At 40.3% G+C, this 22,445-nt stretch overlaps 1 protein-coding gene across 2 annotated transcripts in view; it reads left to right on the top strand.

The window, feature by feature from the left end:
• INTS9 (integrator complex subunit 9) overlaps positions 1-22,445 on the top strand; it is a 126,312-nt gene that overhangs the window by 26,735 nt on the left and 77,132 nt on the right. For both annotated transcript variants that reach the window (XM_023216822.2, XM_023216821.2), the window contains exons 2-3: positions 3,197-3,324; positions 19,604-19,664. In XM_023216822.2, coding sequence (XP_023072590.1) covers positions 3,197-3,324; positions 19,604-19,664 — 189 coding nt within the window. The remainder of the gene's footprint in view (positions 1-3,196; positions 3,325-19,603; positions 19,665-22,445) is intronic.

Here is a 22,445-nt window from a genome sequence, read left to right as displayed (position 1 = left end):
TACTAGGGTGATAACTGCATTTCAGTACAGATTCTACATGGTTTTGAATATAATGCTCGTGGGTTTGAGCAGTGAAACAGATCTTCTGATATATTACCAATGACATTGTAAATAAGTACAGTCCTTTTTGGAAAGCATTTTGGCAGCAGATTGAAAGAGCTATAAAATCCTCATCTTTTTTGACCCAGTTAGTGCCACTTCTGGGAATCATCTTAAAAAATAGTCCAGTGTGGAAAAAGACTTATGCACTAAAGTAATCACCACAGCCATGTTGTGATAGTAGAGTGACAGGAAACAACCCTCAATGTTCAACAATAAGGGAATGAATGACCAGTCAAACCATGGTATATTGACTTAGGCCAATAAAAATGAAGTGGGATGTAACATGAGGAAAACATAGTCATCAAGAGTTGAAGCAGCACACAGAGCAGTATGAATACTAAAATTACAGCTTTTACAAATATGAAAAAAGATAGAATATAAAAATGATCAGATTGGTGCGATTGTAGATAATTTTATTCCCATAATTACTTACTGGTTTTGAGCCTTAGTCTCATAACCCTCAGTAGATGATACGCTGCTTGATGACAGAGGCAGAAAACTGGAATTGCCCAAAGAGCATCGCTGGAGGCCACAAGGTCTGGGCCCTTTGCAAGCGCCTCCTGTACAAGTGTGCGAACCTCAGGCAAGCCACTCTGTGCTCCTGTGCACTCAGTTGACCCATGGTGAGCGTGCTGTTTGGGAAGCATGAGTGGGATCTTTGGAGTCAGAGGGACCTCGCTGTGTGTCCGGCTCTTCCCAGAAAAGCTGCTGAAACTTGGTAGAGCTCAACCTTCTCATCCATACAAATAAGGCGAATGAGCTCGGAGCCTGGCACCTTTCATCAGTGCTCTAAAAATGTTTGTTTCATTTGGTGGTAGCTGTTAGAAAGCGTTCCTCACTTTTCTTTGGCCTTTGGCCTTTAACGACAGTAACAAATGTAAAGTCTTTTAGCGAACTTCCTTTGCTGAAATATTTTGAGCGTCAGCTTTTAAAATTTTTACATATTCCTCTGTTTTCTGGTGTACCTTATCCTCCATAATTTAGAATTAAGGAGGAAGATAAAAAAGATTTTGTGATTCAATGTGGCTGGCTAAATTTTCTGTTTTGTTTTAATCACATTTTTTTTTTCTGATTATAAAAATGTAGTAAAAGGTCATTGCTGAACTTTTGGAAAATAGAGAAAGCCGAAAGAAGAAAATTGGACAATAATCTTCCCACTCAGAAATAAGTGTTATATGCATTTCATTTTATTTTCTTCCATGCTTTTCTGAATATCTGATTTTTTCTTATTTTTGAAAGGAAAAATATAGGAAAGCTTTTCCTGGAACATTCGCTATATTTGGAGCAAGTTTAACATGATGCTTTGTGTTCATTTTGAGATAGTTTATCTTTAACAAATAGTTTTTAGATGGAGATAAAGACCAAGTAGCAATAGGGAACCAGATGGAGGGTAGAGATAGGAATATCTCTGTCTTAATTAGGAGGAAAAAATTTTCTGTAATTCTGATACCTATCAAAGAAGGAACTTACGTAAAGTGTAATTACCAAAATCATGGATCCTAGACTTCTTCAGGACAATTGCAATTTTAAATAATTTGTATTGTTGTCATTGTAAGTGCTTTGCATCTTTTCAAACCATGACTTGTGAATTTTTGTTTGGTAAAATATAATCATCATACATAAACTTGGAATGAAGAAGCAGCTTGCAAAATACAACTTCTTGGCTCTTGGCCTTACCATTTTTAGAACATGCAGTTTTCAAAAATTATCAGTTCCTGTAATGTCCTCTGGAGAAAAGTCATCCACTACAAAGATAGAACCGACAGAGCAGCAAATACCTGGAAAGACTTAGCCTAAGGGACTGTAGCCATATAGGGCTGGGCATTGATGGAACTTCACTCCCACTCGTGCTGTCCTTGTGCTTAAATCAGGAGAGGGCTGGGTGCCATGGCTCACGCCTATAATCCCAGCACTTCGGGAGGCCGAGGAGGCGGGCAGATCACCTGAGATTAGGAGTTCATGACCAACCTGGCCAACGTGATGAAACCCCATCTCTGCTAAAAATACAAAACAATTAGCCAGGCATGGGGGCAGACACCTGTAATCCCAGCTATTTGGGAGGCTGAGGCAGGAGAATCGCTTGAACCAGGGAGGTGGAGGTTGCAGTGAGCCGAGATCGCACCACTGCACTCCAGCCTGGGCGACAGAGTGAGACTCTGTCCCAAGGGGAAAAAAATGGAGAGAATGGACTTAGCACACTGTTAGTGGATTTAGCACACTGTTCCCTTCGTTTTCTGGGCTTTGTTCCTCAAGGGAGGGCTTTAAAAGTTGGGGAAAGGGTCTTCCTCCATTTCTTTTCTTCAGAGCAGCAATGGAATTATTAAAGGTGGCAGAGCGTGTCCCATATAGATAATTTTCAGTGTGGCAGATCTGTCACTGCCACAACATTGAGGAGAACATGAGAAATGGTTCAGGTCAATGTGTTGTGTTCACTCTCCTTTGAAAACACCATTGTGGCTTGTGCCCCTTTGACTTCTGAGCTCTGCCACCACAGGCAAAAAGACTCCTACTTGTCTGGAAGTAGGTTCCCACACTCCTGCTTAGTGTCTGCACATCAGGGAAGTCACTTGTCCTTTTGAGTCATTTCTTCTGACAATACTGAGCATAAACCTTTACTCATGCTTGTTAGTTAACCTTTCTAACCAGTTCCTCTTTGAGCAAGGTCACTTATTTACAAGGGGAGAAAACCAAACCTAGAGCGCAGTTTGAGTGTCTAGCTTAGAGTTGTATTGACATCCACAGCTTTAGACAGTACTTCCATACAAAGGGGAAGATGATAATTCACCAGTGTCTTGTGAGAACGGAATGAATAACCATAGCCTTGAAACCTTCTATTTTGAATAACTGTGGCCCATCTAAAACCAGGCTTGCTTGGCACCCTGTGAAAAGACAGACGGGCGTGATCTAAGACTTGAGTATTTTGAACAGCTGGGGAAACTAGTCCCCAAGCAGTAAAAGGGAGGAAACCACATAGAAAGTTAGCTGAACTTAACATTCTGGTCTTATGAGAGATCGTCAGTGTTATTTAATTCACTTTACTTTGTAGGATTCTTCTGTAATTGATTACTGATCAAAGTGATTTAATTTTTTTCAGTATTGCCTGTCAGGGCACCCAACCTTACCATGCAATGTGCTCAAATTCAAATCAACCACCATTATGTTGGACTGCGGACTGGACATGACCTCTACCCTCAATTTCCTTCCTTTACCACTTGTTCAAAGGTATGTGCTGGTGCAGCCAAAATAAAAATGAGCTTTAAGTTTGCTGAAAAATGGTACCGTTAGTATGAATGTTACTAGTACCTAGTGTATTGTTGTAAGTTTGCTTTGTTCCCTTAAAAATGTTCTTTATCAAAATAATTTCCTTTGGCTGAGTTGATGGGAAGTGTTCTATTGATTTATTGATTGGCTTCTTTATTATAACTTCTTCTGAGCTTCTGTAAAATGTTCCTGCAACTGCTCAGTACAACTGAGGTCATGTATATTTCATCTTTCATCACATAAGAGCTGGTAAATGGTCAACTGATGAGCCCAAGAATTGAATTTTAGAATTATTTAGCAGCCTTTGCAGAGACTTAACAGCATGGAATCTGACATTTCTTTTCGATAGGCTTCTGTGCATTATTTTCATACTAAGTCAACTTTAGATTTAGAACCACATATGTAGCCCAAGTTCATATCTTAAATGAGACAGATTGCCTGAGGCCTACAATAGCACTGTTTATGCTTAACTAAGACTTTGCCTTAGGAAATTGGTTTCCCAGCATACTACTATTTAGAAACAGTTTATAAAAGATGTGGCTACCTTGTAGAAGCAAATATACTTACAGTAGCAAAAAGTGACACCACATACAAGATAGGATATGGAAAAGCTATCTAAAGCAGATTTAAGAGCTCAAAAGCATAGCAAGCTGGGTAAGCTTTCTAGTTTATCTCAGTCATTCCTGAAGATATCACTGAGTACAATGATTATTCACAGCGATAACCTGATGAACCATCTAAAATTTTCATCAACTATTGATTTTTCTGAGATAAGGGGTACAGTAAGGTGGTGTGAGGATAAGGTCAGAGATAATTCCAGATTACATTTTATGCAAAGCTAATGGAATTCAGTTATAATTACACCCAGCATTTAGAAATGCATGCGCCACCCACAGGCCAGGCGCAGTGGCTTAGGCTTGTAATCCCAGCACCTTGGGAGGCTGAGGCAGGTGGATCACCTGAGATCAGGAGTTTGAGGCCAGTCTGGCCCACACGCTGAAACCCTATCTCTACTAAAAATACAGAAAAAAAAAAAATATATGAGCTGGACATGGTAGCGGCTGCCTGTAATCCCAGCTACTTGGGAAGCTGAGGCAGGAGAATCACTTGAACCTGGGAGGTGGAGGTTGCAGTGAGCCGAGATCGCGCCACTACACTCTGACCTGGGCAACAGAGACTCCATCTCAAAAACAAGAAAAAGAAAAAAAGAGGTACATGTACCACCCACAGATATTGCCCAAAAACTGGGTTGGGAGGAGCTTAATTACATGACAATTGGGTATTTCCTAATAAAATAGCCTGATATTATTGTCTTTTTCCCCCAAAGAACAAAATGTTTGTTTTTTGATGTTTATTAAAAATCTGCACTGTTCTGGACCAGAGGATTTAGAGATGAACAGAACAACCTACTTTCCCTCATGAAACTTACAGTCCATCAGGGAGAAAGACATCACACAGATGAATATTTAATTACACTTGTGATTAGAAAACAAGAATATATATTTAGGATAATTACTTAAAAAATGAAGTCTAAGATACCATGAGAGATTCCAAAAGGGAGCCCAACCTGCTCTGTGGGGTCATGAATTTCCTGGGTGATGAGAACTGGATGAGAACTCTCTTCCCCTTCCCATTCTTTCACTCTCAGAGGGAAGTTCTATTAGCAGAATGGTTAGCTGTCCATACGGTTTCTTACAAAAGGTGTCTCCTTTTGCTTAGACCAGGACACAGTTGCCTAAAGTGGTATTCCTGACCCTGTCTGTCCCCTCAATGGTTTTATTTGTCTTCGTAGCATTTATTATCTCCACTACATGTAAGTTTCATAAAGGCAGGGAATTTGATTCTCCATTGTATCTCCACTGCCCAGAACTATTCTTGGCATGTGGTAGCTACTCAGTAAGTATTTGTTGTATGAATAAATTGCTTTATCTTCTGTGGATTCCATCCTAATCACTTTTTCAGAGTCCTTTTACTATTACAATTAACTAATTAATTAAATTATTATTTTATATCTGCTTGGACTTTTCCAAGTCCAAAGTCTTGGACTTTTCCAAGTTGATTGTCATTTAATTATAATCATTCACATTTAACTTAAAATTTAAAAAACAATTTTAATTTCTCTCAACTCGTTTTTCCCCTTCAGCATTTCTAAACCCTGTCCAGTCTTCACTCTGCCCACACCACTCCACTAGAACCTCTCAGGTCCCACATGACTTCCATGTCATTGGACGTGATGGGCATTTGTCAGTCCTCATCTTATTTGACCATTCAGTAGCAGTGACCTCCATGATAATGCATTCCTGGTTTTCCTCTTACCTCTGTGACCCTTCTTTCTCTGTATACTTTGGAGATGTGTTTTCCTGTAATTCGCCATCATGTATTGACATTCTTCAGTGTTCATTGCTTGGCCATCATATTCTCCACCAAGGGCATTTAATAAATGCTTAGCACTATTCATAATAGCAAAGACATGGAAGCAACTTAACTGTCCCTCAGCAGTGGAGTGGATAAAGAAAATGTGGTACATATACACCATGGAATACTACACAGCCATAAAAAAAAGAATGAAATCATGCTCTTTGCAGTGACATAGATGCAACTGAAGGCCATTATTCTTGGTGAATTAACACAAGAGTAGAAAACCAAATACTGGGTTGTTGGCACCAAGATGGTGGAATAGGAACAGCTCCAGCCTCCAGCTCCCAGCATGAGCAACACAGAAGTCGGGTGATTTCTGCATTTCCAACTGAGGTACGGGGTTCATCTCACTGGGGCATGTCAGGCAGTCAGTGCAGGACAGTGGGTGCAGCCCAACGAGTGAGAGCCAAAGCAGGGCTAGGCATTGCCTCACCCGGGAAGTACAAGGGGGAAGGGAATTCCTTTTCCTAGCCAAGGGAAACCATGACACACAACACCTGGAAAATCGGGACACTCCCACACTAATACTGTGCTTTACCAAGGGTCTTAGCAAACGGCACACCAGGTGACTATATCCCATGCCTGGCTCGGGGGGTCCCACACCCACAGAGCCTCCCTCATAGCTAGCACAGCAGTCTGAGATCTAACTGCAGGACGGCAGCGAGGCTGGGGGAGGGGTGCCCACCATTGCTGAGACTTCAGTAGGTAAACAAAGAGGCCAGGAAGCTTGAACTGGATGGAACCCACCACAGCTCAAGGAGGCCTGCCTGCCTCTGTAGACTCCACCTCTGGGGACAAGTCATAGCTAAACAGAAAGCAGCAGAAACCTCTGCAGATATAAATGTCCCTGTCTGACAGCTTTGAAGAGAGTAGTGATTCTCCCAGCACGGAGGTTGAGATCTGAGAACGCACAGACTGCCTACTCAAGTGGGTCCCTGACCCTAGAATAGCCTAACTGGAGAGCCTAACTGGGAGTAACCTAACTGGAGTGGACCTCAAGCAAACTCCAGCAGACCTGCAACTGAGGGTCCTGACTGTTAGAAGGAAAACTAACAAATGGAAAGGACACCCACACCAAAACCCCATCTGTACGTCACCATCATCAAAGACCAAAGGTAGATGAAACCACAAAGATGTGGAAAAAGCAGTGCAGAAAAGCTCAAAATTCAAAAAATCAGAGCGCCTCTCTCCCTCCAAAGGAACGCAGCTCCTCGTCAGCAACAGAACAAAGCTGGACAGAGAATAACTTTGACAAGTTGAGAGAAGAAGGCTTCAGTCGATCAAACTTCTCAGAGCTACATGAAGAACTACGAACCCAGTGCAAAGAAACTAAACACCTTGAAAAAAGATTTGACGAATGGATAACTAGAATAACCAATACAGAGAAGTCCATAAATGACCTGATAGAGATGAAAACCATGACAGAAGAACTACGTGACAAATGCGCAAGCTTCAGTAACCAACTCGATCAACTGGAAGAAAGAGTATCAGAGATCAAAGATCAAATGAATGAAATGAAACAAGAAGAGAAGTTTAGAGAAAAAAGAGTAAAAAGAAATGAACAAACCCTCCAAGAAATATGGGATTATGTGAAAAGACCAAATCTATGTCTGATTTGTGTACCTGAAAGTGACAGGGAGAATGGAACCAAGTTGGAAAACACTCTGTAGGATATCATCCAGGAGAACTTCCCCAACCTAGCAAGGCAGGCCAACATTCAAATTCAGGAAAGACAGAGAATGCCACAAAGATACTCCTTGAGAAGAGCAACTTCAAGACACATAATTGTCAGATTCACCAAAGTTGAAGGAAAAAATGTTGAGAGAAAGGTCGCGTTACCCACAAAGGGAAGCCCATCAGACTAACAGCAGATCTCTTGGCAGAAACTCTACAAGCCAGAAGAGAGTGGGGGCCAATATTCAACATTCTTAAAGGAAAGAATTTTCAACCTAGAATTTCATATCCAGCCAAACTAAGTTTCATCAGTGAAGGAGAAATAAAATCCTTTACAGACAAGCAAATGCTTAGAGAGTTTGTCACCACCAGGTCTGCCCTATAAGAGATCCTGAAGGAAGCACTAAACATGGAAAGGAACAACCGGTACTAGCCATTGCAAAAACATGCCAAAATGTAAAGACCATCGATGCTAGGAAGAAACTACATCAACTAACATGCAAAATAACCAGCTAACATCATTATGACAGGATCAAGTTCACACATAACAATATTAACCTTAAATGTAAATGGGCTAAATGGTCCAATTAAATAAAACACACAGACTGGTGAATTGGATAAAGAGTCAAGAACCATTAGTTTGCTGTATTCAGGAGACCCATCTCACATGCAAAGACACACATAGGCTCAAAATAAAGGGATGGAGGAAGATCTACCAAGCAAATAGAAAACAAAAAAAGGCAGGGGTTGCCATCCTAGTCTCTGATAAAACATACTTTAAACCAACAAAGATCAAAAGAGACAAAGAAGGCCATTACATAATGGTAAAGGGATCAATTCAACAAGAAGAGCTAACTATCCTAAATATATATGCACCCAATACAATAGCACCCAGATTCATAAAGCAAGCCCTTAGAGACTTAAAAAGAGACTTAGACTCCCACACAGTAATAGTGGGAGACTTCAACACCCCACTGTCAACATTAGACAGATCAACAAGACAAAGTTAACAAGGATATCCAGGAATTGAATTCAACTCTGCCCCAAGCGGACCTAATAGACATCTACAGAACTCTCCACCCCAAATCAACAGAATATACATTCTTCTCAGCACCACATCGCACTTATTCCAAAACTGACCACATAGTTGGAAGTAAAGCACTCCTCAGCAAATGTAAAAGAACAGAAATTATAACAAACTGTCTCTCAGACCACAGTGCAATCAAACTAGAACTCAGGACTAAGAAACTCAATCAAAACCACTCAACCACATGGAAACTGAACAACCTGCTCCTGAATGACTGCTGGGTACATAATGAAATGAAGGCAGAAATAAAGATGTTCTTTGAAACCAATGAGAACAAAGATACAACATACCAGAATCTCTAGGACACATTTAAAGCAGTGTGTAGAGGGAAATTTATAGCACTAAATGCCCACAAGAGAAAGCAGGAAAGATCTAAAATTGACATCCTAACATCACAATTGAAAGAACTAGAGAAGCAAGAGCAAACACATTCAAAAACTAGCAGAGGCAAGAAATAACTAAGATCAGAGCAGAACTGAAGGAGACAGAGACACAAAAAAACCCTTCAAAAAATCAATGGATCCAGAAGCTGGTTTTTTGAAAAGATCAACAAAATTGATAGACCACTAGCAAGACTAATAAAGAAGAAAAGAGAGAAGAATCAAATAGACACAATAAAAAATAATAAAAGGGATATCACCACTGACCCCACAGAAATACAAACTACCATCAGAGAATATTATAAACACCTCTATGCAAATAAACTAGAAAACCTAGAAGAAATGGATAAATTCCTCTCCCAACACACACTCTCCCAAGACTAAACCAGGAAGAAGTTGAATCCCTGAATAGACGAATAGCAGGCTCTGAAATTGAGGCAATGATTAATAGCCTACCAACCAAAAAAAATTCCAGGACCAGACGGATTCACAGCTGAATTCTGCCAGAGGTACAAGGAGGAGCTGGTACCATTCCTTCTGAAACTATTCCAATCAATAGAAAAAGGGGGAATCCTCCCTAACTCGTTTTATGAGGCCAACATCATCCTAATACCAAAGCCTGGCAGAGACACAACAAAAAAAGATAATTTTAGACCAATATCCCTGATGAACATCAATGCAAAAATCCTCAATAAAACACTGGCAAACTGAATCCAGCAAAACATCAAAAAGCTTATCCACCATGATCAAGTGGGCTTCATCCCTGGGATGCAAGGCTGGTTCAACATAATGCAAATCAATAAACGTAATCCAGCATATAAACAGAACCACAGACAAAAACCACATGATTATCTCAATAGATGTAGAAAAGGCCTTTGACAAAATTCAGCAGCCCTTCATGCTAAAAACTCTCAATAAATTCGGTATTGATGGAACGCATCTCAAAATAATAAGAGCTATTTATGACAAACCCACAGCCAATATCATACTGAATGGGCAAAAACTGGAAGCATTCCCCTTAAAAACTGGCATAAGACAGGGATGCCCTCTGTCACCACTCCTATTCAGCATAGTGTTGGAAGTTCTGGCTAGGGCAATCAGGCAAGAGAAAGAAATAAAGGGCATTCAGTTAGGAAAAGAAGAAATCAAATTGTCCCTGTTTGCAGATGACATGATTGTCTATTTAGAAAACCCCATCATCTCAGCCCAAAATCTCAAGCTGATAAGCAACTTCAGCAAAGTCTCAGGATACAAAATTAATGTGCAAAAATCACAAGCATTCTTATACACCAATAACAGACAAACAGAGCCAAATCATGAATGAACTTCCATTCACAATTGCCTCAAAGAGAATAAAATGCCTAGGAATCCAACTTACAAGGGATGTGAAGGACGTCCTCAAGGAGAACTGCAAACCACTGTTCAGTGAAATAAAAAAGGACACAAACAAATGGAAGAACATTCCATGCTCATGGATGGGAAGAATCAATATCGTGAAAATGGCCATATTGCCCAAGGTAATTTATAGATTCAATACCATCCCCATTAAGCTGCCAATGACTTTCTTCACAGAATTGGAAAAAACTAAAGTCCATATGGAACCAAAAAAGAGGCTGCATTGCCAAGATAATCCTAAGTCAAAAGAACAAAGCTGGAGGTATCACGCTACCTGACTTCAAACTATACTATGAGGCTACAGTAACCAAAAGAATGTGGTGCTGGTGCAAAAAAACAGATATATAGACCAATGGAACAGAACAGAGCCCTCAGAAATAATACCTCACATCTGCAACCATCTGATCTTTGACAAATCTGACAAAAACAAGAAATGTGGAAAGGATTCCCTATTTAATAAATGCTGCTGGGAAAACTGGCTAGCCATAAGTAGAAAGCTGAAACTGGATCCCTTCTTTACTCCTTACATGAAAATTAATTCAAGATGGATTAGAGACTTAAATGTTAGACCTAAAACCCTAAAAACCCTAGAACTAGGTAATATCATTCCAGACATAGGCATGGGCAAGGACTTCATGTCTAAAACACCAAAAGCAATGGCAACAAAAGCCAAAATTGACAAATGGGATCTAATTAAACTAAAGAGCTTCTGCACAGCAAAAGAAACTACCATCAGAGTGAACAGGCAACCTACAGAATGGGAGAAAATGTTTGCAATCTACTCATCTGACAAAGGGCTGATAATCCAGAACCTACAAAGAACTTAAGCAAATTTACAGGAAGAAAACAAACCACCCCATCTAAAAGTGGGCAAAGGATGTGAACAGACACTTCTCAAAAGAAGACATTTATGCAGCCAACAGACACATGAAAAAATGCTCATCATCACTCGCCATCAGAGAAATGCAAATCAAAACCACAATGAGATACCATCTCACACCAGTTAGAGTGGCAATCATTAAAAAGTCAGGAAACAACAGGTGCTGGAGAGGATGTGGAGAAACAGGAACACTTTTACACTGTTGGTGGGACTGTAAGCTAGTTCAACCATTGTGGAAGACAGTGTGGCGTTTCCTCAAAGATCTAGAACCAGAAAAACCATTTGACCCAGCCATCCCATTACTGGGGATATACCCAAAGGATTATAAGTCATGCTGCTATAAAGACACATGCACACGTATGTTTATTGCGGCACTATTCACAATAGCAAAGACTTAGAATCAACCCAAATGTCCATCAGTGACAGACTGGATTAAGAAAATGTGGCACATATACCCCATGGAATACTGTGCAGCCATAAAAAAGTTCATGTCCTTTGTAGGGACATGGATGCAGCTGGAAACCATCATTCTCAGCAAACTATTGCAAGAACAGAAAACCAAATACCGCATGTTCTCACTTGTAGGTGGGAATTGAACAATGAGATCACTTGGACACAGTAAGGGGAACATCACACACCAGGGCCTGTTGTGGGGTGGGGAGAGGGGGGAGGGATAGCATTAGGAGATATACCTAATGTAAATGACGAGTTAATGGGTGCAGCACACCAACATGGCACAGGTATACATATGTAACAAACCTGCATGTTGTGCACATGTACCCTAGAACATAAAGTATAATAATAATAAAAAAAGAAAACCAAATACTGTATGTTCTCACTTGTAAGTGGAAGCTAAACATTGGGTTCACATGGACATAAAGATGGCAACAATAGACACTGGGGACTACTAGAAGGGCTAGTAGGGTGGGGGTCAAGGATTGGAAAACTAACTCTTGGCTACTATGCTCACTACCTGGGCAACAGGTTCAGTTGTACTCCAAACCTCAGCATAATGAAATATACCCTGGTAACAAACCTGCATATGTACCCTATGAATCTAAATAGAAGTTGAAATTACAAAAAATAAATTGCTCAGAGCTGCAATAACCATCCAAATAGCAACTTACAAATGTGTATATTTAGTTAGTAACTCTTTTCCAAGTTCCAGATTGATGTGTCCCAAATACCTACCAAAAAATTTAAAATTAGCTAGGCATGGTAATGTGTGCCTGTAGTCCTAGCTGACTTGGGAGGTTGAGGCAGAAGGATCACTTGAGCCCAGAAAGATGAGGCTGCAGTGAGCCATGATCATGCCAGTGCACTCCAGCTTGGGTGACAGAGAGACAGAGAGAGAGAGAGGCAGAGAGAGAGAGAGAGAGAGAGAGAGAGAGAGAGAGACCATGTCTCAAAAAAAAAAAAAAAAAAAAAAAAAAAAACTCAACATGCCCTCAAACTTTTTTTCATGATCAGACTGGGTCCAGAAGAGGAAAACAAATACTTCCAGATAGGGTTTTCTTCAAGTTCCCATCTTAGTAAATGGTATCCTTTTATAAAAACCGGAAAACTGGGAGTTAACTTTGATTCAGCCTTCTTCCTCACTGCTCCATATTCAATCTTTGATTAAGCCTTGACACTTTTACCTTCTAAATAGTTCTAGAATCCAGTCACTTCTCTTCAGTGCTGCTGTAGTCATTCTCATCTTTTATAGGTCATTACTAAAGCCTCCTCACCAGTTTCTTCAATTCTCATCTTGACCCTGTCTCAATCAAGAGTCATCTTTTTTTGTGTGTGTGACTTTTTACTTGAAATCCTACAGATTTACAGAAAAGCTGCAAAAACAGTACAAGCAATTCCTGATTGCCTTTACCAGTTGATTGGCATTTTAACAAATTTGCTTTATCATTTCCTCTTGATATGTATACACATAATTTTTTTCTGACCCATTTGAGAGTGAGATGCAGGCATGATGCTCCTCACCCGTAAATGCTTGAGTGTATTTCCAAAGAGCAAGGACATCGTCTAACATAACCATGATACAAAAATCAACAAGAATTTACGTTGATAGTATACCATTGTCTAATCTGTATACCTTATACATATGTCTCCACTTTTGCCAATTCATAATTCACTATGAAACCCGTTATAGCAAAAGAGAGAAATGGTAATTTCTAGTCCAGGATCTCATCCAGATCCTATCCACATTGTATTTAGCTGTCATTTCTTCAGACTCCTTTAATCTGGAAGACTTTCCCAGTCCATGTTTTATGACCTTGAGGTTTTTAAGAGTATGTCCAATTATTTCATATAATGACTTTCAATTTGGGTTTGTCTGATGTTCCCTCATGATTAGGTTGGGGTTATTGTTTTTGGTAGGAATACCATGCTGATGGTGGCATCTATTATCAGAAGGCACATGGTTCCGTTTTTCCCACAATCATCTTTTAGAAGCACAAATCTAATCTTATATTACTTGTTTAAATTATTCTACTACAAAGACACTTGCACACGTATGTTTACTGCGGCACTATTCACAATAGCAAAGACTTGGAATCAACCCAAATGTCCATCTGTGACAGACTGGATTAAGAAAATGTGGCACATATACACCATGGAATACTATGCAGCCATAAAAAAGGATGAGTTTGCGTCCTTTGTAGGGACATGGATGCAGCTGGAAACCATAGAAGAGAAAACCAAACACCGCATGTTCTCACTCATAGGTGGGAACTGAACAATGAGATCACTTGGACTCGGGAAAGGTAACATCACACACTGGGGCCTATCATGGGGAGGGGGAAGGGGGGAGGGATTGCATTGGGGAGTTATACATGATATAAATGATGAATTGATGGGTGCTGACGAGTTGATGGGTGCAGCACACCAACATGGCACAAGGATACATATGTAACAAACCTGCACGTTATGCACATGTACCCTAGAACTTAAAGTATAATAATAAAAAAAAGAGAGAAATAAAGACATATACCCTTAGAAATTTAAAAAAGCCGGGCGCGGTGGCTCAAGCCTGTAATCCCAGCACTTTGGGAGGCCGAGACGGGCGGATCACGACGTCAGGAGTTCGAGACCATCCTGGCTAACACGGTGAAACCCCGTCTCTACTAAAAAATACAAAAAGCTAGCCGGGCGAGGTGGCTGGCGCCTGTAGTCCCAGCTACTTGGGAGGCTGAGGCAGGAGAATGGCGTAAACCCGGGAGGCGGAGCTTGCAGTGAGCTGAGATCCGGCCACTGCACTCCAGCCCGAGCGACAGAGCAAGACTCTGTCTCAAAAAAAAAAAAAAAAAAAACCTTTCAGTGTTTCAGTGGTTTTTCATTGCTCTTAGGACAAACACCACACTCATCTCAGTGTATCAGGCTTCACGCCTGCCCTTCCAGTACCTTCTTTATAGTCTGCCTCTTGTTCTTTGTTTCCTTCTATTAAATAGTTTCAAAGAAATCTTCTGACTCTTTCCTCAGAGCAGTCACATATATTGTTTTTCCAGCTTGGAAGACTCTGTGAGATCATCCATGACTACAGTTTTGATGTAGGAAGGACATAATGATGGCATTCTAGCTGGATGGGGACTGGGAGGGAGTGTCTTGGAATCTGCTCAAAGTTCCATGTGAATAAATGAATAACCTTCATGGAAGCTGTCCATGCCAAGGACTGGTGGTGAAAAAGACTGAAGGAACCTGCTAGGCCGTTCACCATGGAATACGACACAGCCAGAAAAAAGGAACAAAATCATGCCCTTTGCAGTGACATGGATGCAGCTGGAGGCCATTATTCTTGGTGAATTAACATAAGAACAACGGAAAACCAAATTCTGTATGTTCTCACCTGTAAGTGGGAGCTAAACTTTTTCTAGTCCCTCAGGCCCTGCCCCCAGTTTCCCCTTGACTCTGCTCCTGTCCAGATCTCAACTCAGTCCTCGTGTCCCCAGGGAAATCTTTTGATGCTACCTCCACTTGTCCCCATCAGTTTGCATGCTGACTGGATTCGTGTGCCTTGCCTGCTTCCTCAGGAGGAGGGAGTATATTGCTCACGGTCCTATCGCTGGCACCTAGTTCTGTCACCAATATCTTGATTCCTAAATCAGTGAATGAAAAGATGAACACCTTACTGACCTGCAACACTCCACCCTGTGATGAGGCTCTTCCCTGTTTCCTTCTTCTTGAAAGACCTCCTCCACCTTCACTTCCTAACTCCTATTTTCTGCTCTACCACCTCACTGCAAACTGTCAAGAGTGCCCTTTCTGTGAACCCATGGCACCTCCTGTGTACCCCTGTCAGAACTCTTATTTTATTCTGGTGTAATGACTCCCTATACTAGATTGCAAACTCCTAAAAGGAAAGGATTATCTATTTACTGTCATTCCAACACTTTGCACTGAGTATTAAGCTTGTTAGTATTTTTTGAATAAATGAATGAATGGACTCATGCCTCTTTCATTTTTATTCTGTGATTATAAAAGTAATACATTTCATACCTGGATGTGGTGGTATGTATCTGTAGTCCCAGCTACTCGGAAGGCTGAGACTTGAGCCCAGGAGTTCGAGTCTGCGGTGGGCTGTGATCTCACAAGTGCATTCCAGCTTGGGCGACAGAGTAAGACTGTGTCTCTAATAAAAATTAAAAATAAATTGCGGGCCAGGCGTGGTGGCTCACGCCTGTAATCCCAGCATTTTGGGAGTCCCAGACGGGCGGATCCTGAGGTCAGGAGATCGAGACCATCCTGGCTAAAGTGGTGAAACCCCATCTCTACTAAAAATACAAAAAATTAGTCGGGCGTGGTGGTGGTCGCCTGTAGTCCCAGCTACTCGGGAGGCTGCGGCAGGAGAATGGCAGGAATCCAGGAGGCGGAGGTTGCAGTGAGCTGAGATCGCGCCACAGCACTCCAGCCTGAGCGACAGAGCAAGACTCCACCTCAAAAAATAAAGAAAGAAATTGTGTATAATGTTCAATCTTCTTTTCAGTATTTTCCTAGGCAATAGATTACTTGTCTAAGGTTATTTTGCTTTTAAGGATTAAAGTTCAACTGTGTAAACTTCGTAAACAAGGGGATAGAGACCTTTCCACAGAAATCTTAGAATAATTTACCTATTTTTCCAAAATAAACAATTACTTTAAAAATCTTTTATACTTTTTTTTGACTAAAAATTTTAATGGTATCCTTTTTTCCTAAGAAATGTTAGTAAAATAGCGGGTGCCAAGATGTGCTCTTCTACAATCTTTTTTTGAGGGGGGCGGGGCACCTTTACCTCCCTTGTTTTATTAGATTGATTTCTTTCTTTTTTCTTTTTTTTTTTTTAGATAGAATTTTGCTCTTTTTGCCCAGGCTGGAGTACAGTGGTGCTATCTTGGCTCACTGCAACCCCTGCTTCCCAGGTTCAAGTGATTTTCCTGCCTTGGCCTCTCAGGTAGCTGGGATTACAGGCAAGCACCACCATGCCCATATAATTTTGTATTTTTATTAGAGACAGGATTTCTTCATGTTGGCCAGGCTGGTCTCGAACACCTGACCTCAGGTGATCCACCCACCGCTGCCTCCCAAAGTGCTGGGATTATAGGCATGAGCCACCGTGCCCGACCATTTTATTAGATTTCTGTGGAAAGATCTCTATCTCCTTGTTTACAAAGTTTACACCATCGAACTTTGTAATCATTAAAAGCAAAAAACGAAGTCCCTTCCCCTTTGGTAACTTAAAATTTACTCTTTGTGATTTATTCATTAACTCATTGGAACACAGTAAGCAAATATTTTCATCTCTATAGTCAGCATCCCTTTGCCATGTGGTAATGTATTTGCATCCCTTTGTCATTGGCACTATTGTCACAACGTGGTCATGATTTCCTTTGAGCATTCAGTCTCATCTACTAGCAGTGGCTCTAACCCAAAGTAATCACCCAGGTATAATAGATGGCTTTGTTGTTATTAAAAAATGTTTTCCAGGAATAAACCACAACACCTAAAAATTTTGCTTTTTAAAAAATTAGTTATATTCTAATAAGCAACTTACTATTTCTAAACGTTTGTTGAGAACAGCTAACTGCATCTGTCATCTGATTTGTGTGGGTCTGATGGGGAACAGTGTGTGTGTCCTTTGATCCAGTTATCTTTGTAAAGGGAAGTTGATATTTACAACCTTGTTTTAGAGAGTTAACATGCATGAAATGAGAACAGTGTCCACATTGTCTTGTCATTACACTTTTATTGGAATACTTGCTTTCTTAATCTGATCTGATAGCAAATATATTTTTCAAGAAGTAAGAAGTCTTCAAAATATATGACTATGAAATGAGGTGAGAATTAAAACAACCAATGGTAATAGCATATTTTTCTGAAAAGTTAGTTCAGAAAACTCCCAGAGTTTATTAGAAAAACTTTTTTAAAAACTCCCAGAGTAAAAAAAAAAAGGTGTGATTTATACCAGTCAAATTTGATTCTCTCAGTAGTGATTTTCTTTTTTTGTTTTTTTTTAGACAGTGTCTCATTTCAAAACAAGATCCTACTTTGTTGCAGTGGCACGATCATGGCTTCCTGCAGCCTTGACTTCCTGGGCTCAAGCAGTCCTCCCTCCTTGACCTCCCAAGTAGTTGAGACTACAAGCATGTACCACCACAGCCTGCTAATTTTTTAATTTATTGTAAAGACAGGGTCTCACTATGATGCCCAGGCTGGGCTCAAACTCCTGGGTTCAAATGATCCTCCCACCTTGGCCTCCCAAAGTGCTGAGATTACAGGTGTGAGCCATTGCACCTGGCCTCCAGTAGTGATTTTCATTCTCTAATATAAATCAGTATTCTCACTTTTGGATAAATAAAGGCAAAATGTAAATAGTTCATCTAGATAAAGGGTATGTGAGAGTCCATTGTATTCACATCCTTGCAACTTTTCTGTAAGTTTGGAATTAATGTCAAAATTATTTGCACCAACCTAATAATTAAAACTTAACCCCCACCCCCGGCTGTGTGCAGTGGCTCACACCTATAATCCCAGCACTTTGGGAGGCTGAGGCGGGTGGATCATGAGGTCAGGAGATCGAGACCATCCTGGCTAACACGGTGAAACCCCGTCTCTACTAAAAATACAAAAAATTAGCTGGGTGTGATGGCGGGCACCTGTACTCTGGAGGCTGAGGCAGGAGAATGGCGTGAACCCAAGAGGCGGAGGTTGCAGTGAGCCGAGATTGCACCACTGCACTTCAGCCTGGGTGACAGAGCGAGATCCCGTGTCAAAAAACGATGACAACGACAACAACAAACTTACCCCCACCCCCAATTCTCACTTTTTTCTGAAAATGGATGCGTTTATGTTTTATTCAGGTTTTTAACCATTTCTAAAAGATTCACAGATATTCACATATTTATGCTTTTATGTTGACTTTCATACCTATCATCTAATTACAGACTTAGCATCTGATCAAATTATTTTGAGAAGAAGAAGAGAGACCTTACAGATACTTGGTTTCTGATTCTTTTAGTCCTGCACCCTTACTTTGTCCTTAACTTTTGCATCACAGAAGGTAATTTTGTAGTGAGTGCTGAAATCCTTTTGCCATCCAACTTGGAATCCTGATGGGCTTTTTCTTCACACATTACCTTGGTCATTAAGCTTTTAATTTTACCAGCATACTGTTTTCTCTCCTGAGTTATTGGCACTTTCAGCTTGCGTTATATTTCTTCTAGTCAACTAGTAGTACACAGTTAAATCTTTAGATTACTAGTAGTAAATGATTTTTTAATTCAGATTTTTAAAATGTAACATACACATGAAATTGACCTCATCTGCTAGAAGCTGTTCACTTTAGACATGGTGTCATTTTGTAATACTTGGGAAAACTAGCTTCATTCTCCAGAATTGGAAACTCAAGTCACAGGTGACAGGTGACTAATCCACTTGTAAAGCTGTGAACCCAAAGCATGGATTGGACTGGAATTCGGGTATTCGTGTTTGTGGTGAATGCTGACGGGTAGATAGTAGGGCAGTGTTCTCACCAGAGCTCCTATCCTCTCTGCATCTGTTTTTTCATCTGCAATAAGATGACGCCTGTTCTGTCCTGTCCTAAGGACTGGGGTCAAACACATGGGAAAGAAGATGGAGTGATTGGACAACTATAAAAGGCTCTCATGTCTCATCTTTATTTTTTATTATTCTGCATGCGATTCTTTTAGTTTTTCCAATTTTCCGCCAAACTGTTTGACCTTTTAATATCCTATTGCCACATAATTTTTAAGCTTGATACAACATGGTTATTTCTCTTATATTTGATTGGTATTTAGAGTAAGAACTACTACCAGTAATTTCAAACTGTTCTTAACTTTATGGAGACAGTGCAGTTACCATGAAATCATTGAGGATTATAATCTATCTAGGTTAATTTAATCTTAATATTTTGTTTTGCAGTCCCAGGCTGTCCAATCTTCCTGGCTGGTCCCTGAAGGATGGAAATGCTTTCTTGGACAAGGTAATATCTAAGACTACAAACAAAAGCCTATCTATACACAGTGGAAAGTTATCTTCTCATACCAGAGCCACCCTGTAGTAGTGTGACTGATGGCTTTTTTTTTTTTCCCTCTCTGAAAAACCCCAAGATCTATGCTGGGGTCTTCAGGACATGGTAGCTACTATTTTTAAGTGCCTTTTAGAGAATGTCACTGTTCTGATTCAGATCCATTTTGCTCACATGTAGAAATTTAAGTACTTCTGCTGCAAATACCTTTTATCACCACAGAAAGAAAACTGTTATTTCTAGGATTGCAATGAGTGTTTCAAAGACAAGGTTTTTTAAAGAATCAATCCAGTTCATTTTGTGATTGGAAAGAGTAAAACCTCTTTTTAAATAACTTTAAAATCCTCAAGTAGATGAGTTTTAAACTGCTTCTATCAAGGGTCAGATCAGGTAGGGCTTTGTAAAAAGCTTGGTTCTTTTTGGGGTAACGAGAGGCCACAGAAGGTTACAGAAGGACGGTGGCATTGTCGGATTGGAACACTCTAGCCACTGTGTGGGGAATGGTCTGAGGAGCAGAGTGTTTCACTTCCCTGGCAGTGCCTTCGTGTGCAGGGGACAGTGCTCTTAGGTAAATTTGAGTAGAGGGTCTCCTACGCTATGATGTGACCCCATTTCAGCCTGTCCTGATAGCCTAGAATGGATAATCTTTATAGATGATTTAAAAAAAAAAAAAAAAACAGTTCTAGGAATCTGGGATTTGGAGTCCTATTACGACTTTAATGACTGACTACACCTAAAATAAATGGCTTAAATTACTTCTTTCTCCTCGAGGCTGTTACATTTTTGACATTAGGTTATCTTTCCAGTAATTTCTTCCTCGGATCAATAGTTAGACAGTTACTTAATAAATGAAAGACTAAAGCTACCAAAAAATATTCCAACTATAAGCTAGTCAAACTTTGTACTAAAATCAGAGGTATAGGAATGTTAAAGACTATAAAGCCCCCTCAGGCCACTTCTTAGTCCCCTAAATCATTCTTCCTTTCCTCAGTTTCACATTTGAAAAACTAAGAGTTTAAAGATGCTTAACATGATTCATCTAAATAAAGCATTTTCTCTTATAATAGATACTATTAAATAAAGAGGTGTTCTTTTTACAGAGTTAATTCCTGTAACTGCACTGTAGCCTCAAGTACAAGCCAAATGCATAATTTGAAACCAGATTTTCTTCAGAGCTGACTGTAAAATTATGTGACATTCAGAAACCTGTGCACCTGATTTCAGCCTGAGTCTCCTGCTGGCTATAAATCATTGTTCCCTGCAAAAGGCTCTGAAGCATCCCATTACTGGCGCATTGTGAGCGAAATGACTTGCATGTGTATGTGGGAGTATTTCATTAGAAGGGAGTGGTGAATAAAATACAGTGACATTGTAAGTGTTTGGAATGGCAAATGTGCTTCCACAGGCCAGGAAGGATGAGAGCCTGCAAGGAGACTTCATCATATGCCCTGTCCTGAAATGTAGCATTATGGGGAAGAAGATTACATAGCCCATTTAAGGCCAGGCAAAGCTTTGAAATTTCCCATGATTTGTCTTTAATCATTTTTAACCTCATCCTAAGGGAGTGGGGAGTCTTCTCCCATTAAACATAATTGCTCATTTGTTTTTAGCTGGCAGGTACATTGTAATTAAGAACAGTGTCCAGTCTCCTTTCAGCTCAGCCTGTCACTAGTTAAATGGTACTCATCTAAGGAGATGAACCAGAGTGTAGAGTGGAAGGCAAGGGGAGGAAATTGTCTATCAAGGTTCTGATATGAGACTTATAAAATTCAAAAGTACTATGTAGTCAGTGCCCTATTTTCAGATAAAGATTGAGAGTAAAATCATTCAGACTCTGATATGTAACTGTAGATACATGTATATATAGATACATACAATATATGTTGAGTGACTAATGGAAACATGATAGAACAAAATTGCAAAAGTATCTTTCCCTTTCTGGAAAGAGCAAAGGAAACTGTCAACCACATTCTATCTTTTACTGGTTTCAGTGTGAAGTCATAGGTAGCTTTAACCTTGATGGTGCAAAAAATTCACTGTGGACTTCAGTTTAAAGTGTCAGTGAGAGGAGAAAGCATTAGTGGCCTTCAGGAGGCATCATAGCAGACCCTATTGGTAGCCCACCCATATCTCTCGGACTTCGCTGTTTCACTGTCATCTGTCATAATTCCATCTGCCAGTGTCTGTATGGCTTTGCCTGAGGGTTTTTTTTCCTGAGGCTGCACAAAATGCTGGAGTTGGTATATAAACATTTCAGCCCCATTGCTCCTCAGTGGGATAATTCAGAGCTGTCTGTGTTAGACCATTTCTGAGTTTCCCCATGGGGATAAGTTCCAGTTGCCCCAAGTTGTATGTGGCTCAGTGACAAAGCCATTATCTGTCACCTTCCTTTGCACTGATCACTTCTCCACTCTGTTTTCTCAGCACCTCCCATATGAACTACCTTCTGTCACACTCTTTTCTCAGGGTCAGCCTGTGGGGGAAAGACAGGTTTATTAAATTTGGTGGGTCATGGGTGGGGTGAGAAGTTGGACTATATCTATTTCTTTATACATATGCTTTTTTCTTTTGAATAAATACATTTGGTTTATAATGCTAAATAAATGGTATGTTCTGCAAGGAAAAACATTATATTCGTGGTGCTGGTGGTGGTTGTGGTGGAGGTGGAGGTGGCAGTGGTAGAGGTGGAGGTGGTGGTGGTGGTGGTGGTGGTGGTGGTGGTGGTGGTGGTGGTGG

The sequence above is a fragment of the Piliocolobus tephrosceles genome, chromosome 7 (assembly GCF_002776525.5).
Source record: "Piliocolobus tephrosceles isolate RC106 chromosome 7, ASM277652v3, whole genome shotgun sequence".
NCBI classification, from domain to species: domain Eukaryota; kingdom Metazoa; phylum Chordata; class Mammalia; order Primates; family Cercopithecidae; genus Piliocolobus; species Piliocolobus tephrosceles.
This window is presented reverse-complemented; position numbering and strand designations above follow the sequence as displayed.